A 14,993-nucleotide genomic window follows, 5' to 3' on the forward strand; every position below is an offset into this window, starting at 1 on the left:
GGTAGGTACCTAGAGTACATGTATGCAGTGGGCATCACTTGTACATATACCTATTCTGGACATTGAATCCCCTCTCACACGCATATTACCAAACAGGCATGCCGTACCCCCGTCGACGCCCTCTGTCAGCCCGGTCACGGGTCAAGCAGCAGAGGCAACTGACTGTTGATGAGTCCCGGCATTCAAGATGGTGTGCACGGTGTGCCTAATCCAGCACTGAGTTACTGCCAAGTCGAGCCCGTGCACCCGGCAGCCGGCTTGGGTAGTGCCCCAGCCTGGTGCTGCGAGGGTCCCGGTCAAGCGCTTATGTCTGCTCGTAGGGTAGGTAAGGTATGTGGTGTTTTTTATACATGCAGAGAGTGCCGCCGAGGCAAGGGTAAAGAAAAATAAGGACTGTAAAATAAAAATGTACACACAAGTTTAAAATATAAACGCTGTTTTATCTAGTACCTGGAATTTATTATTCAACACTAGATATTAGATATAGCCTACTGATGGTAGTAGTAGTAGGAATAGTAGCAGCAGTAGCAGCAGTAGCAAGTATCAAATACTATAGTGGTATTTTAGTGTGTAAAATTAAAAAATGTGTTTAACCTCTTCTTCTTCGCACCCCTTGCCAGCATTGATCCGAATTGCGGCTATGCGGCCGAGCACCACATCACTGGTACATCGAGGGGCATTGTTGCCAGACTGATTTAATCAAGTTAGGTCAAGCTTGTTGCTCTTCAGGCGCCCGGGCCCCGCTCAAGGCCCTGCAAGTGGGGGCCACAGCTGGAGCTGAGCTCTAGAGCTCCAGCTAGCACTGGCAGCCTAATCTGGCGCCCCGACCGGGCTACATGTATATAAGTCCGCGTACAAACAGCAAGGCTCTGGTGTAACACGCCATATCCATATATTTCCTTTTCCTTCTCTTGCTTGCTTTCCATCTTCCCCTCTTCCTCTCATCACCCACTTCTTCGACGCACCTCCATTCATCTCCTTCACCCGCCCTCGCAATCATGGTCGGCGATGCTGAATCGCCGGCAGCTCTGCCCCTTCTGCAGGTGCCGCCAGAAATCCTCGATCGAATCACCTGGCATCTCCACACGACAGAGCTCTGCAACTTTCGCCTTACGTGCAAATCTGCCGAGCGGGCCGTCCATTTCAGATTCACCTCGGAATTCTTCACGCGCAAGCAGTTCATGGTTTCCGAGTTCAGCCTCAAGGCCCTCATCGACATCTCCAAAAGCCGTCTCGCTGCCCATCTGCGCCATGTACACATCAGCCTCGATCAAGTCGACGAGACGGCCAGCTCTCGCGTGACCATGTCGCCAAAGACTCGCAGCCTGTACCAGCAACGCCTGGCCGAGCAGAGCACTCTTTGGACACTGGGGCTGGTTTCCAAATATCTCGCTGATGCCTTCTCTCGTCTGCCGAATCTGGAGACGGTTGCGCTCCGCGACTTCAACTCGACGAGGAGGTCTCGGGATGGCCCTCGCGCGCAGTGGCGCAGCTACGGCTCCCAAACGCTTGCCGGAGAGACTGGTGCTCATCCAGTCACCAGCCAGCTTTTCAACTGGGGCAGTGCGGCCCTGCTTGACAGAGCCAACGTCCTCTTCAAGGCCATCATCCACGGCCTGGGCCTGGCGAATGTGAGACTCAAGAATCTCGAAGTCATGGAGAGGAACGGCAACCTGCTGTTCGACTCTGCTTTTCACTTGCACCCAGATTTCGAAGCCGCCTATGCTCCTGTTCTTGGAAATCTCCAAAAGCTGCACCTCTGCATTGACGTTTACTGGGCTACTGCCCCCCCATGCTGCACAGCCATATCACCAGAAAAATCTCATCAAATTTCTTAGCCATTGCCAAGGCCTGGAAGAACTCCGCATCAATGGGAAACGCAACAGTTACAGCAAAGGCAGTCGTCTGAACCTCCATCTCTTTATGAGCTGGCTCGCATCATCAGAAGCGAAGCCTCTATCGCAGCTCCAATCGGCCGACATCTCGGTAGATAGCCAAGATGCTCCCCCCTGCAGTCGAATTTCCGCAGCTGTCCAACCTCAGCTTGGGAATGATGGCTCTTACTCTCGACGAGACCGTTCAGCTCATCACCAAGTTTGCCGGCTCACTCCAGCGCCTGGAATTATGGAGATTCCAACTGATGGCCGATCCGGGCACTGATGTCGACATGGAGGAGAAGAAGCAGAATTTATACATTAGCCTCCTGAAGAGGCTTTTGGCTATACCAAACCTCAATCTCCGACATATCAAATTGGGCATGCTCCAACAGATGCTAGATGTCAGCGGCAGGTACAATAAGATGCAAGCCATAGAATTCACCAAAGACGAGCCGGCCAGCACGGATGGCGAGAAAGACGCAGCCGCCCCGGCTGCTCAGCATACCAGACGAAGGCCAACAAATAACTCGATGGAATATACGGGCTCAGACTGGAGACATTTTGTGCGCCATGAAATGATGCCCCGACTGCACATAATCAACCCTGATGAGGGCGGTGAGTGTCTCGCTATTTCTACTATTTCTACTATTCTTTTTTGAAATTTTGATTGCTAACTTTATTGTTTAATTATATAGTGGATCGACTTAGCTCTGACGAAGAACCAGAAGACCTTAGCGAAGATGACGAAGACGAAGAAATGGATGAGTAACTAGACTGGATGGATTTGAAGAAAGATTAGCTATTGGCTGGGTAATGAGGCGATTTTGGCACTTTACGAGTTATGACATTTGGGTGTAAATTAGGTTTGCTGTCTATCAATATCGGCCCGGCTGATTTGGGCTCTCAAGAATAAATTGACAATTATTGCTACGTAAAGAATGGCTGCAACATGTGTTGCTACTAGGTAGTGCTATTAGCGAAAAACCAACACCAGGATGCATTCGTACCTGCATGTCGATAGTGTGGGATCCAGATCGGGTGAAGCCGCCGGCTAGAGATTTGTTACTATGAATAGCATACGGTAGATGGGGATGGCTGATGATGTCGAGATGGCTCATAATGCCGAGACCAATTTGCAAAATGTTCCACATTTTAGCTGTACAGCTCCAGCAAAGAGGCTTTCCACGGCGTACATGTAGCCACTTTTAAAGAAAATACAGCTGGCTCTGTGACTCAGAAGTTATATTCTATAGAACTTTACAGATGGACACCACGTGCCTCTATCGCAATGGCTGGTGTATACGAGAATCTGACTTTCTTTACAAGCCACTTGAATGGAGACTTGAGAGGAGCAACACATTTGCGTGGAGAGGCATTTATTTAAAAGCCAGCTGTTCAAAATGATTTTTCTCTTCTCATGTTACGTCTTTTCTCATCACCGACTAAATCGACTATTCTCTTGATCCTAGGACCTTGATACATCGCCATGAAGGTCTCGACAGTCTCCCTTTCCGTCCTCCTCCTTGCTTCACACGGCTCCCCTCTGCGCATCCGCAGCCCACCACCAGGCCATGACGAGGGCAAAGATATAGCGTCGGGTCTCCCCAGATCGCCTCCCGAGAAGCCCCGTCCGGTCGACGACGTTACCTTTTCGTGGTGCCTCGATTACACCAGGCCGGATACATGTTTCTCGAGGGAATTGAAGCACGGCTCGTGTTGTGAGTTTTTGTTTTTTTTGGCATGGATTTTAAAAGAATAAAGGGGCTAAAACATATCTTGTGTAGATAACCTTGGGGTTCTGGATCCCAAAATGTCAGAGCTGGTGGAGGACGTGGGAGTAGAGGGCGGGGCTTGCATGTTTTTTACGTGAGTTTATGCGTTGCTCCCATCATCTACAGGATGCGTCATGTCTACCATATCCATATATATATATTACCGTCTGCACTAGACAGCTAGACTAACTTATGACTCCTCTACAGCTATCCCGACTGCAAAGACCACCACACGGCCGCCTTCACCGGCCAGCACCTTTGGACGTCGTGGCTCTGTCCGGGAACCAGCAAGAAGCGGATCCAATGGAACCACGAGGCTCGGTCGGTGCGCTGCTGTTCGGGCTCGCCAAGCACGCCGTGGTGCAGCAACTCGGTCAAGAAGCCGCACGAATGCCGTTAGAGTGTTGGTTTCAGTGGATGGTGTCAATGATTGGGGTTTTTTATCGTTCTATTTTTGCCATCTCGGTGGTGCTCTCGCGAATCTTGATTACATGTATGTCGCTTCGATTGCGCATCTTTATTAGCCGCAATGCGCCAATTGAATGAAATAATGTTAGGGAACACGTGTCGGCGATTGCCGCATTGAGCGCTTTATCGCGGCATCAACATCCATCTCTGTAATTCCACTGCAAGCCCCAACAAAACTGCTAGCCAAACTTCATTAAAATTGCCCGCATCAGCCACCGGTTAGCTAAACAAGCTCAGAGCTCTGTATCACCCCCCCATAAATTCCAGGCAGCAAGACCACTCAGAACCCAGCGCCCAGCGGCACACGTGACGTCGCGGTCGTCTCGCGCCGCCGCCCAGCGAGGTCTAGGCGCGCTGGTGCCTGGAGCCGTTCCGAAGTGGCGCTCGAGAAGCTCAGCTTGGCCGGATGCCACCGCTAGCGGCAATCGCTGGCGGGGGAGCGCTCCACTAAAGTAGGCAGCTCTGGGGCGCTGAGGTCCAGCGACAGGGCCTAATCGAGTAACTGCGGCTGCACAGCTGGCGAGACGAGCTAAGCTGCAAACCATTTAAAAGGGCGGCATCAAGCCGCGTCCAGCTTGAGCTTTTCCTTTCGTTTCCTGAGCCATTGAGCAGTCAATTGAGTCTTGTTGACGCGTTTTCTGCTTTGTGCCGTGGCATTGAATCGAATTGCGCAGGCAGCGTCGTTGAAACGAGCATCCTTGCTTGTCTAAGTCCCAGAAAGACCGCCAGCACTATTAGACCACTGGCATCAGTACTCTTCCTCCTCTCCGCCTTTTCTTTTCTTTCAACCTCCTTCTCCTTCTCCCTGCATACTCTTCTTCGCATTCACCCATTTCCATAAATACTATATATTTTCACAGTCACAATCATCATGGCCCGTCGAAAAGCTGCCGCTGCCGCTGCACCTGCTGCACCCGCAACGCCTCCGCTGGACGGACGTGTCCTCGCCATCAGCGGCAAGTTTGACAACTCCAAGCACACCCACGCCTCGCTGGAGCAGCTCGTCCGGTCTCTGGGCGGCAGCGTCACCCGGAGCGTCACCAAGACCACCACCCACGTGGTCTGCACCGAAGACGACTACAACAGCAACACGGCCAAGGTGGCTGCTGGCAAGGCCAAGGACCTGCCCTTGGTCAGCCCCGAGTGGATCTTCGAGTCCGAGAAGCAGAACACGGCCATTGACCCGCAGGATCATGTCTGGGGCAGCAACAGCGCTAAGCCTGGCGACTCACAGGCCAATGGCAAGAAGCGGCCCCTGATGGTCTCCAAGAGCGACGATGACGCAGAGCCCGAGGCCAAAAAGGCAAAGACCAAGGGCGCCAAGGCCAAGGGCAAGGCAAAAGCTGCCAAGGCCGACTCTGAGCCCGAAGCTGAGCCCGAAGCTGAAGCCGAGGCTGAGGACAAGCCCGAGAGCAAAGAGGAGAAGCAGGTGGCTGAAGGCCAGTTCATCAAGAAGAAGAATGTGGCTATTCCTGTGGATGAGCACTGCCCGCTCAACTCCACCTACCAGGTGCATATCGATCCAGACAGCGGATTGATCTACGATGCTTCCCTCAACCAAGCGAATGCATCACACAACAACAATAAGTTTTACCGTGTGCAGGCAAGTTTGATTCCCGTCTCACATTCGCAGCAGAGCGTACTAACGGCATATCCCTCAGGTCCTTTTCGAGCCAAAGTCCAAGTCATACAAGACATGGACTCGGTGGGGCCGCGTTGGTGAAACTGGTCAAAGTGCCCTTCTTGGTAACGGCACCGTTGCAGACGCACTCAGGAACTTTGAGAAAAAGTTTAAAGACAAGTCCGGCTTGACCTGGGACAACAGAGGTGATAATCCAAAGCCCGGAAAATACGCCTTTGTCGAGCGTAGTTACAACCCTGATTCGGATGATGAAGATGATGCCGATGATGATGCCGATGGCAAGGGCGTCAAGAAAGAGGATGAGGAGATCAAGATTGCGGACTGCACCTTGCAACCCGAGGTCAAGTCGCTCATGGAGCTTATTTTCAACCAGCAGTATTTCCAGGCCACTATGACTGCCCTGAACTACGATGCGAACAAGCTCCCTCTGGGAAAGCTCAGCAAGGCAACCATCACACGCGGCTTTCAACAGCTGAAAGACCTCGCAGCCTTGATGGACGATGCGACACTTGCCCAGAGCAAGTGGAACATGACTGTGGCCAACGCCACCGAGCATTTATCCAACTCGTACTACTCCATTATTCCGCACGCGTTTGGTCGCAATCGCCCCCCGATCATCCGAGACAATGTATTGCTCAAAAAGGAAATAGAGTTGCTGGAGAGCTTGTCGGATATGAAGGATGCTGCGGAGATTATGAAGATTGACCGCAAATCGACGGACAATGTTCATCCTCTGGACAAGCAGTTCAAGAGCTTGGGCCTCAATGAAATGACTCCGCTGGATCAAACTAGCACCGAGTTCAAGTATCTGTCGGACTACCTCAACGGCACCAAGGGCGACACCCATAATCACAGCTACAAAGTCCAAGATATTTTCCGCGTCGAAAGACAAGGCGAAGGTATGCGCTTCGACGAATACGCAGAGAAGAGCAAGATTGGTGCAAACAGCCGCCTCCTCTGGCACGGCTCGCGCGCCACAAACTTTGGTGGTATTCTCAGTCAAGGTCTGCGAATCGCCCCCCCGGAAGCGCCCGTCTCTGGTTACATGTTTGGCAAGGGCATCTACTTGGCCGACATGGCATCCAAGTCTGCCAACTACTGCTGCTCGTACATCTCTGGTGGCCAGGCCCTCTTGCTTCTTTGCGAGGCCAGGCTGGGCGATCCCATGCAGGAGTTGACCAATTCCAGCTACGATGCCGGCAACACGGCCAAGAAGGGTGGCATGGAAAGTACCTGGGGCATGGGCATGACGGCGCCGCCCAAGTGGATGGATGCGGGCGTGGTGCACGAGAGCCTCAAGGGCATCCAGATGGTAAGTTGATGTCCCCCATTGTTCCCTTTCTGAGTTATTTGCTGATTCATGAATAGCCCGACATTACTGAGAAGCCGTGCGCCACCAACGTCGACGGCGCATACCTCCAGTACAACGAGTTTATCTGCTACGACGTTTCGCAGGTCAAGCTGCGCTACCTCCTCCGCGTCCAGATGTAAGCAAAGTGGGAGGCAAAAAAGGTGGTAAGTTTGGGTGTAGCAATCGCGGACAATTTCTTTTTCTATGTTCTCTGCGGGTATAAGATGGATCATGGGCCTGGGCATTATGAGAAGGGAGCATCTTCAGCCGGTTTAAAGGCCATTGCTTTAGGAGTCATGGACAATATGTGTGTAAGATAGCTGGCTAAAGCGATAAGTATGACGTTATGACTAGACGATAAATTGATGCATTTAAAAGTATATTTTTACTGGCATTCACGGCTTCTTACGTATTTTCATTATCAAATACAGACGACACCATTCTCCTTGCTCAACCTAGTCGCCTAGCGGATAAGCATGCAAAACCTGTCCATAATACAGCTCAGCATCCTTGGAAGCAAGAAATATAAAAGACGGCGCAATCTCGCTCGGCTGACCAGGCCTCCCAATCCCGGATTTGGCTCCAAAGCCCTCCATCTGCTCAGCAGGGCGCGAAGCAGGCTGCAGAGGCGTATGCACCGGGCCAGGGGCTACGGCATTCACCCGAATGCCCTTTGGCATGAGTTGTTTTGCCAGCGATTGCGTGAATGAAGTAATGGCTCCCTTGGTAGACGCGTAATCCACCATGGCCGCAGTGCCTCGGAACCCAACAGTCGAGGTTGTGTTGATGATGCTGCAAATCAACCTCACATTAGCAACGTCCATAGGCGTGTAAGTGGAGGGGGAGAAACTCACGAGCCGCCCTTTTCCATATGCGGCACCGCATACTTGGTCACAGCAAACATTTGCAAAATATTGCTTCTAAACGTGCTCTCCACATCATCTAGGTCAATCTTGGCAATGTCCTCGCACATGATCTGCTTCGAGGCATTGTTGACCAGCACGTGCAGCGCGCCGAACTGCTGCATGTGCTGCTCGACGGCCTTGCGGCACGTTTCGTTGTCCATGAGGTTGCCGGGGATGAGGAGACACTGCTTGCCTTCCTTTTCGACCATTTTCTTGGTCTCGCGGGCATCTTCTTCCTCTTCGGGGAGGTAGACGATTGTGACGTCTGAGCCTTCGCGGGCGAAGAGGACGGCGACGGAGCGGCCTATGCCGGAGCTGTTTCGTTGAATAAGCCATCTGGGCTTATGAATTGAAGTATAGGTGTGCTTACTCTCCGCCGGTGATGAGTGCTTTGTTGCCTTTGAGCTTTCCTGCTGCGAGATACTCGTGGTGCTCATGTTTGCCTTCAAGAGCAGTTGCCTCGCTTGTGGGCTTCATGTCCTTTTCCAGTCTGAACGTACTGGTATCAGCAGGGGGGCTTCAATTCTTTGGAAATGACAAAATTTACCCTGGAAGATCTTGTCTTTGGGCTTCCTCTACCGGTTTAAAGCTGCCTGACTCAGTGCGAGACATTGTGTGGAATTTGTTTGGAAACTTTGAGTTGTGGTTTACTGCAGGGTATTTGCGTGTAAGATGCGTGCAAGCTAAGTGTGGTCTGGGGATTAATTGCTTTAGAGAGCGGCAGGTAGCGGTCTTGAGCATGGTTTTTCAATTGAGTATTTATACAATTTTATAATTACATGTCGTTTTGTTTGAGCTTGTTTTATAGTACTGCTTCATTGAATGCTGACAGGGTTGCGTTTCCGTGATGTCACTCATTTTGGCCGGACATGACGCATACGACACGGCATCGCTCTTCAAAGGATATTGCCAATGGTCGCTGTGTGCAGCATTGGCCCCACTGAAAACGAAGACTGAAAAAACCATCGAGATTAAAATTGAATAATAATTAAACATTTATACCATTATGCATTACGGATGAAAATCTCCTGGATATGGCTCTCTGGATAGCCGGCGAAGATAAACTTGGGCGATCGACAGGCGCTAGTACAGAGTTTAAAGTCGCCGCTTGACATGAAGTGATGATCAGGAATTTGGGCGATATTAGTTAATTACGTGTGATAATTTGCTGGCTGAGTACATACTTGAATAAATATATGAGTGCAAACGAGCCTTTTGAGTGCAAGTGATTAATGGTTGGCTCTTGGCTGCTAATGGTAGTTTATGAGTGCAGTTTGAGACAAGTCACAGTATCTCGAGGCATTGAACTTCACCTCGCTTTTATTGTATATTCATTTTCGCAACTACCTGGGCTACATTCCATCGGCGAGCGTATGCCCTCCGTCAACCACCACTCTCTGCCCATTGACGAACTGATTCCCAGCCAGAAATAGCACCGCCTGCGCCATGTCCTCATCCTTTCCCGGCCGCCTAGCAGGAATCATGCTTTCAAACCTCTCACTATCCAGCTGGCTCTTTTGTCTCTCGTCGCTCTCTCCAGTCGTCATCTCACTAGGGAAAACCCCCGGCGCAATGCTATTAACGCGAATCTTGAGCCCAGCGGCAGCAAATTCCGCAGCCATCATGCGCGTCAAGTGTTCAGCCGCTCCTTTTGATGCATTGTAGCTGAAGTGGTGTTGACTGGTCTTGATTAAGCCGGAGATGGAAGTGATGTTGATAACGGTAGATGACCACCCAGTATGAGTCTCAGTCGACTTCTGCAACAGCGGCAGAAAAGCAGCAGTGGTAAAGTACATTGCCGTGACATTAGTCCTATACGTTTCAAGCCAGTCATCAAACGTCGACGAATCGCTGTCAAAGAGTGACTGTTTCAGCTCCTCTGCGGAATTCGCTTCTGCGGTGGTGTGCTTCTCGCCACTGACGCCGGCGTTGTTGACGAGGATGCAGAGACACTTTTCTCGTGACTGGATTTCTTCAAAGAGGACTTTGATGCCGTCCTTGGAGTTGACGTCTGCTCGGATGGGGATGATTTCACCGGGAGCGCCTTCGCCGTGGGTTGATGCGGCCTTGTCGAGCTTTTCTTTGGTGCGGCCGCAGATGTAGACCTTTGCGCCATTGGCGGCCAGGGTTTGTGCGGCCATGAGGCCAATTCCGGAGCCACCGCCTGGTAATGTTGATATTAACGGTGCTGTTTCATTTTATGCCATTAACAAGAATGAAGCTGGACATACCGGTGACAAGGGCCACTTTGCCGGAGAGGTCAAAGAGCGACTGTCTTTTGAGATTATGTGTGCTTGCCATGTTGATTGTCAGGTTATACTAGTCACTGATTGAGAGGATAAAATGATAATTAGAGAGAGAAAAAGACTTGTATTTAACTCTATTGAAGCTGGTTTTTATTGCAATCCAGCTGTTATGCAAGGCTCTTGCGATCCGAAGACGTCATTATACCGAATGGCGGGTAAATATGGGTAACGCTGGTGAAAGTGGCGACTTGTATGCGGCGATTACATCTTCGAAGTGCATCGACTGCGACTCTATTGCGTTGCGGCCGGGGAGATCGCTCCTGGCCAGTTAAATTGAATCATTTGAAGATTTAGATCCAGATGCAGATGAATTCATTAGCTTAAGGAAATATGCACTCAATCGCTGAACATGGTTAAAGCATGTGGCGGCAAGAATGCTCGACGATTTATAAAAACATCGGTGCGGAAGCTATATTCCCAATACAATAATAGCAGATGTAATTGACCCAACATGCGTCAAATCATCCATCAATTTGCTGACACTGGTGTACGCAAACGTAATTGTCGACAGCTCAATCAGTCTCTTTCTTACGACTTGCGCTTTCATGGATTCAATTGAGGCCTAGGTACAAATATTTACAAGCCCTCGGAATAAAGCATCACACACGTCCCGTCGCAACCGCTCTTTACGCAATCCACAAAATGTCTTTCGTATTGTCTGCAATCTCCGTTATTTCGACACCATTCGCCCGGTCTGTTTCCCCAATTGCGAGCACCAAAAGTAGCGACGCATTTGCCCGGGCAGCCATTGTTGTTGTCGCATAGACATTCCGCTGGCGTGCATAAGCACTCGACATCATTCTTGCAGTGCTCGCCGTGCCCTGCTCCGCGGACAATAATTGAAACAGCGCCAAAAACCATGAGCCTTGCAAGGAGTTGCATCCTGGAAATCCCAACGAAATATTGAAGTGCGTAAACTTTTAGTGACGTGTTGATAACGGCTGACTAGTTGCTGGTTGGTAAATAGTCATATGTCTTGGATAAAATACTAATCCCATACGTATTCGAGTCGCAAAAGATGAGAAAAAGGTATATACAGTACGTTTTAATAGTATTACTAACGGGGAGTCTGTGGTAACCAAGATGCTCAATCGGATCGCAGGTTCTGTTGTAGTACGCAAACCAAAAAGTCAAGTCGCCAAAAAATTGCAGAGCAAATGCTCGGCCAAAGCGCTTTTATAATGATTCATTGGCTTAAAATATTTATACTTTTAATCGTTACAATAGAGTGGTTGTAGCTATTGTAAATGTGGTCAAGTTTGTTATAGCGCAGCGAGCCATTCCATTTTCAACCCATGGCAAAAGGCGCCCCGCGGACTATTACATAGATGTTATATCATCGTCAACCTGAAGCAAAGACGCTATGTAGAACACGAATGGCTTAAATGCAGCTCTGTTACTATTCTAATGTCTATAACCTTCGTGTAGCTATTCAGATGAGAAGTCTTGGTATTGGGAAGATTTACTCATTCATGTACCCTATTTGATCGCAAGACGATTGCTCAGATATTACTATTAGGAGTCTACTATCTAATAATGTAGCGAGACGTTTGGTACAGCTTCTGCTTCAGTTACAGAGACGGGGAAAGACAATCAGCTCAAAGGGATAGGAATGTCTATTGCTAAAGATAGATTTCACATACCGCCATCAAAAAGTGCCATTAGAGCAACACGCCTAGGATTTCCGTCCATACTTTCTTGTGGTGCTTTAACCCCTCGATTGGTGACTCCACAGTTTGCCATTTCCTCCTTATTACACCAGGAGGGTAAACGGCCATATCTCGCTTGGCTGGGCTCTTGGAGAGTATTCGGTCTAGTGGGGATTCCAAGAAAGATACCCATTTCCAATCCTCTGGGTCGCGACAACGTCCCAACTGATGGTAGGCAGTAATCGTGATAGACCAACCATCGAGCGGCGGCTCAATAGAAACCTGGTCTCCTGATTAGCTGATGCTATGTGCTCATATACAGAACCAATAATACTGACACTGGATTTACAAGTTTGACATTGAGTAATTTCGCGCACCTTGGCACGCTCAATTGTGGTGATGTAGTCAGTCAAGCACACAGTGCAGGATCCCGGCACGTCTCGGCATTCTTCAAAAGGCGGCGGCCTTTGTGCCTTGCTCCCCTCGGGTTCAAACAACTCTGGCATCCTGTAGACATCGCGCCGGTGTGTGTTCCACAAATCAACTGGATCCGTGGCGACATGCATGCAGATGCCGTGCCGCCCCTCATCAATCGCATCTCGCAGTGTAGCCGCTTCTCCTGCAAGTGTATGCGTAATACAGAGGAATAATTCATCGCCAATTATCCTTGGGGACGGAGTTTCTAGCCATAATGGCCCATCGCCCCAACTGGCCACTAGGGTGGGATGTTGGAGGCTTTTCAGAGGTAACCCTTTTGGAGAACCATGGAGGTGACGATTCATAACAAGGCGCCCATATAGGTAATTTCTATTCTTCATATTAGGCGGCTGAGGCCAAGCACGTCCGATGATAAATACGTACAGCTCATAGGGGTGGGTTACAGGAACTCCGAACAATGCAGGAGTTGGTCGAAAGTTTTTATTGTAGTAGTAGTCAATACAACTTTTAGGCATCCAGAGATAGTCTGCAGTAATGGGACTCCACTGCTGCGAGAAATGATGGAGTTGGCAACAGACTGAGCAGTAGAAGAATCTACTGCCAAGATCTTTCTCAAGCAATAACAGAAGCTGGCGCCGTGATTTCTCACAAAGTTTCACTGCATCCCTATCAAGAATCGAAGAGAGGGCTTTGCAGGTTAGCGACAGGGCGACAAGGGATTCCGGGGATGAAGAGAGGTGCGATACAATCAGCAAAATGATCTCGGTTGGCAGATTCAGGAGCGGTGGGACCGCCCAAAACCCCGTAATGTAAGAAATAATTTGACCCATTGCTCGGATAGGTAAATGGAGGTGCCAGGTCGGAACATTCTTTGAGCCAACGAAGATCAAATGGTGGCTCAAACGTTATAAGATTCATGCACGTGATCTCCATGCCGACTCCCAGTTGATACATGTACCTTGATGGCTGGTGGCTTGTCGACAAACGCCGATAGAGCACATCGAGAGACTTCTGGCGGAGGATCAAAGAAATTTATACGAAAGAGCAATTAACCTAACATTACCCGCACCTTTGGATAAATTGCAGCCGACAGTTCCTTGCTACATATACAGGTATAAGTGACGAGGAATCATGTCAAAGCGAATGAAGGTAGAGCTATGGAGAATATGTACTCAGTTCTATGAACAGAAATGCTCCCGTCGTGCTAACATTCTCCTACATGACTGGCAGGTACATACGTGGAACGAAGATACGACAGTGAAACATGGCGTCGAGGCGTGACACCCGTTGTCTGCTGTTGAGCTGGGAAAGAATGGCGTGTACGCATCTTACCGATAGCAAGAACATTGCGCATGGACTACGAGACTGTCTGCGTCTCATTGAAGGTAAAGCCAAAAATGGAGACGTGGGGCGAAATGGGAACAGCAAAATGGAAAGAAAAAGGAAATCATAATCAGGTTTCTCAACAAGATGCCGTCAGGGTAACAAGAAGAAAACGTACCTGGCAGATTACAACTCGTCTTGGCTTCACCTACTCGAGGCTACTAGACCCCAGCACCACGATGAGGTGCGAGTTGCTCGCTGGGAGACAGCACGTTGAAGTACTGTCCCACGGTCCTGTTCGGTCAGACCGTGGAGGGCCCTTGCGGGAACCCCCTAGCCAGAGGCTACATCAGAACGGCTTGCGCGATTCTGGGATTGCGTTTGATCGCCAAGGTCTGCATGCCCAGGGCGACGAAGGCGCACTTCGGCGATCCACCCATTTCCCTCCCGCGAGGGCAGGCGATCCATCGTTGCTAAGAGTTGTCCCAGGATCAAGGTCTGCTTTTCCTGCTCAGCTAGGATCCCTCTCAGCTCTCCTGTCAAACCCCGGAGTACAATGGGGAGATCCAGTATCGCTTCAGCCAATGGATCTGACCGGGTTGACACAGAAGTCGGAGTCCGGTTATGGTCACGGCGACCAGAAAGATTCCGAATGGCGCTGCCAAGTCGGAGAAGAGGAGCTCTGAAAAACCAAGCGCTCCCAATTGCCACGACGCAGCCAATAGCGGCGACGACGCCAGACCAAACGTTCCAGAAGGACATGTTGGCTGCAGAAAAGATGTCTGACGGTTTGAGGAAGAGAAGAAGAAGAAGAAGAGGAGGGGGGGAATCCAACGAGCAGACATGGTCAAATTCTGTACTCAGCATGCGGCTTCCGTTTCGACTTGGACGTACTGAAATTGGAAGTTGCCAACTGCATCTTGAGAAGGTGCTGCGCGGTGGTAGTGGTAGGGAGAAGGGGCGAGGCAGGAGCAAGGTTGAGAACTGGCGTACAGCTGGCAGAGCTGTTGACCGACAGGTAGGTAGGCAGTAGGTAGACAGTACCTTAGCAGGCAGTTGGAAAATGAGGGATTGTAAGTACATGAACCTACGACGTAGCTAAGAGAAACTTCCATGAAGCTCTCAGTCTTCATGGAAACTGCATGTTCCTGGCCAAACCGAAATCTGCGCATACATCTTGCGGACTCTGGTGCCAGTCGAGAGCAACTCCATGCCTAGGCTGCATACAGGTGCTTGGACATGCAGGTTTGGAGTCCACTTCT

The 14,993-nt window shown here is 50.1% G+C and overlaps 8 protein-coding genes across 8 annotated transcripts; 5 read left to right on the forward strand and 3 right to left on the reverse strand.

Moving 5' to 3' along the window:
* Positions 1–998: 998 nt before the first annotated feature.
* On the forward strand, positions 999–1,838 carry TrAtP1_011684 (uncharacterized protein; the record flags this gene model as incomplete). The annotated part of the gene is made up of 1 exon (XM_066115218.1): positions 999–1,838. One exon carries the CDS (start codon positions 999–1,001, stop codon positions 1,836–1,838), a length of 840 nt encoding a protein of 279 aa, XP_065971316.1.
* Positions 1,839–1,999: 161 nt separating this feature from the next.
* TrAtP1_011685 (uncharacterized protein) lies at positions 2,000–2,646 on the forward strand (the record flags this gene model as incomplete). Its single annotated transcript, XM_014084777.2, has 2 exons — positions 2,000–2,492; positions 2,573–2,646. 2 exons carry the CDS (start codon positions 2,000–2,002, stop codon positions 2,644–2,646), a joined length of 567 nt encoding a protein of 188 aa, XP_013940252.2.
* A 495-nt stretch (positions 2,647–3,141) lies between these two features.
* Positions 3,142–4,239, forward strand: TrAtP1_011686 (uncharacterized protein). Its single transcript, XM_014084778.2, has 3 exons — positions 3,142–3,595; positions 3,662–3,743; positions 3,857–4,239. Exons 1-3 carry the CDS (start codon positions 3,364–3,366, stop codon positions 4,047–4,049), a joined length of 507 nt encoding a protein of 168 aa, XP_013940253.1. The 5' UTR covers positions 3,142–3,363; the 3' UTR covers positions 4,050–4,239.
* Positions 4,240–4,610: 371 nt separating this feature from the next.
* On the forward strand, positions 4,611–7,502 carry TrAtP1_011687 (uncharacterized protein). The gene is made up of 3 exons (XM_014084779.2): positions 4,611–5,720; positions 5,779–7,071; positions 7,128–7,502. The coding sequence occupies exons 1-3, from the start codon at positions 4,989–4,991 to the stop codon at positions 7,248–7,250; spliced, it is 2,148 nt and encodes a 715-aa protein (XP_013940254.1). The 5' UTR covers positions 4,611–4,988; the 3' UTR covers positions 7,251–7,502.
* Positions 7,503–7,565: 63 nt separating this feature from the next.
* TrAtP1_011688 (uncharacterized protein) lies at positions 7,566–8,627 on the reverse strand (the record flags this gene model as incomplete). Its single annotated transcript, XM_066115219.1, has 4 exons — positions 7,566–7,902; positions 7,965–8,330; positions 8,386–8,505; positions 8,563–8,627. The coding sequence occupies 4 exons, from the start codon at positions 8,625–8,627 to the stop codon at positions 7,566–7,568; spliced, it is 888 nt and encodes a 295-aa protein (XP_065971317.1).
* Positions 8,628–9,354: 727 nt separating this feature from the next.
* Positions 9,355–10,415, reverse strand: TrAtP1_011689 (uncharacterized protein). Its single transcript, XM_014083256.2, has 2 exons — positions 10,247–10,415; positions 9,355–10,179 (listed from the first exon to the last, which is right to left on the reverse strand). Exons 1-2 carry the CDS (start codon positions 10,314–10,316, stop codon positions 9,368–9,370), a joined length of 882 nt encoding a protein of 293 aa, XP_013938731.1. The 5' UTR covers positions 10,317–10,415; the 3' UTR covers positions 9,355–9,367.
* A 1,551-nt stretch (positions 10,416–11,966) lies between these two features.
* Positions 11,967–13,256, reverse strand: TrAtP1_011690 (uncharacterized protein). Its single transcript, XM_066115220.1, has 3 exons — positions 12,832–13,256; positions 12,309–12,777; positions 11,967–12,252 (listed from the first exon to the last, which is right to left on the reverse strand). Exons 1-3 carry the CDS (start codon positions 13,236–13,238, stop codon positions 11,983–11,985), a joined length of 1,146 nt encoding a protein of 381 aa, XP_065971318.1. The 5' UTR covers positions 13,239–13,256; the 3' UTR covers positions 11,967–11,982.
* Positions 13,257–13,402: 146 nt separating this feature from the next.
* On the forward strand, positions 13,403–14,790 carry TrAtP1_011691 (uncharacterized protein). Its single transcript, XM_014084780.2, has one exon. The coding sequence runs from the start codon at positions 13,761–13,763 to the stop codon at positions 14,415–14,417; it is 657 nt and encodes a 218-aa protein (XP_013940255.2). The 5' UTR covers positions 13,403–13,760; the 3' UTR covers positions 14,418–14,790.
* Positions 14,791–14,993: the final 203 nt, after the last annotated feature.

Source organism: Trichoderma atroviride, chromosome 6 (assembly GCF_020647795.1).
Source record: "Trichoderma atroviride chromosome 6, complete sequence".
NCBI lineage: Eukaryota > Fungi > Ascomycota > Sordariomycetes > Hypocreales > Hypocreaceae > Trichoderma > Trichoderma atroviride.

What these genes read in the sequence shown, in the direction of transcription:
- TrAtP1_011689 (XM_014083256.2), bottom strand. Translation starts at nt 10,316, where the DNA reads ATGGCAAGCACACATAATCTCAAAAGACAGTCGCTCTTTGACCTCTCC. An exon ending in CAAAGTGGCCCTTGTCACCG is followed by an intron (nt 10,180 to 10,246) that starts GTATGTCCAGCT and finishes CAACATTACCAG; the next exon opens with GCGGTGGCTCCGGAATTGGC.
- TrAtP1_011686 (XM_014084778.2), top strand. Translation starts at nt 3,364, where the DNA reads ATGAAGGTCTCGACAGTCTCCCTTTCCGTCCTCCTCCTTGCTTCACAC. An exon ending in ATTGAAGCACGGCTCGTGTT is followed by an intron (nt 3,596 to 3,661) that starts GTGAGTTTTTGT and finishes TATCTTGTGTAG; the next exon opens with ATAACCTTGGGGTTCTGGAT. An exon ending in GGGGCTTGCATGTTTTTTAC is followed by an intron (nt 3,744 to 3,856) that starts GTGAGTTTATGC and finishes ACTCCTCTACAG; the next exon opens with CTATCCCGACTGCAAAGACC.
- TrAtP1_011690 (XM_066115220.1), bottom strand. Translation starts at nt 13,238, where the DNA reads ATGGGTCAAATTATTTCTTACATTACGGGGTTTTGGGCGGTCCCACCG. An exon ending in GTAACCCACCCCTATGAGCT is followed by an intron (nt 12,778 to 12,831) that starts GTACGTATTTAT and finishes TATGAAGAATAG; the next exon opens with AAATTACCTATATGGGCGCC. An exon ending in GTCAAACTTGTAAATCCAGT is followed by an intron (nt 12,253 to 12,308) that starts GTCAGTATTATT and finishes TCAGGAGACCAG; the next exon opens with GTTTCTATTGAGCCGCCGCT.
- TrAtP1_011691 (XM_014084780.2), top strand. Translation starts at nt 13,761, where the DNA reads ATGGACTACGAGACTGTCTGCGTCTCATTGAAGGTAAAGCCAAAAATG.
- TrAtP1_011687 (XM_014084779.2), top strand. Translation starts at nt 4,989, where the DNA reads ATGGCCCGTCGAAAAGCTGCCGCTGCCGCTGCACCTGCTGCACCCGCA. An exon ending in ATAAGTTTTACCGTGTGCAG is followed by an intron (nt 5,721 to 5,778) that starts GCAAGTTTGATT and finishes CATATCCCTCAG; the next exon opens with GTCCTTTTCGAGCCAAAGTC. An exon ending in GCCTCAAGGGCATCCAGATG is followed by an intron (nt 7,072 to 7,127) that starts GTAAGTTGATGT and finishes ATTCATGAATAG; the next exon opens with CCCGACATTACTGAGAAGCC.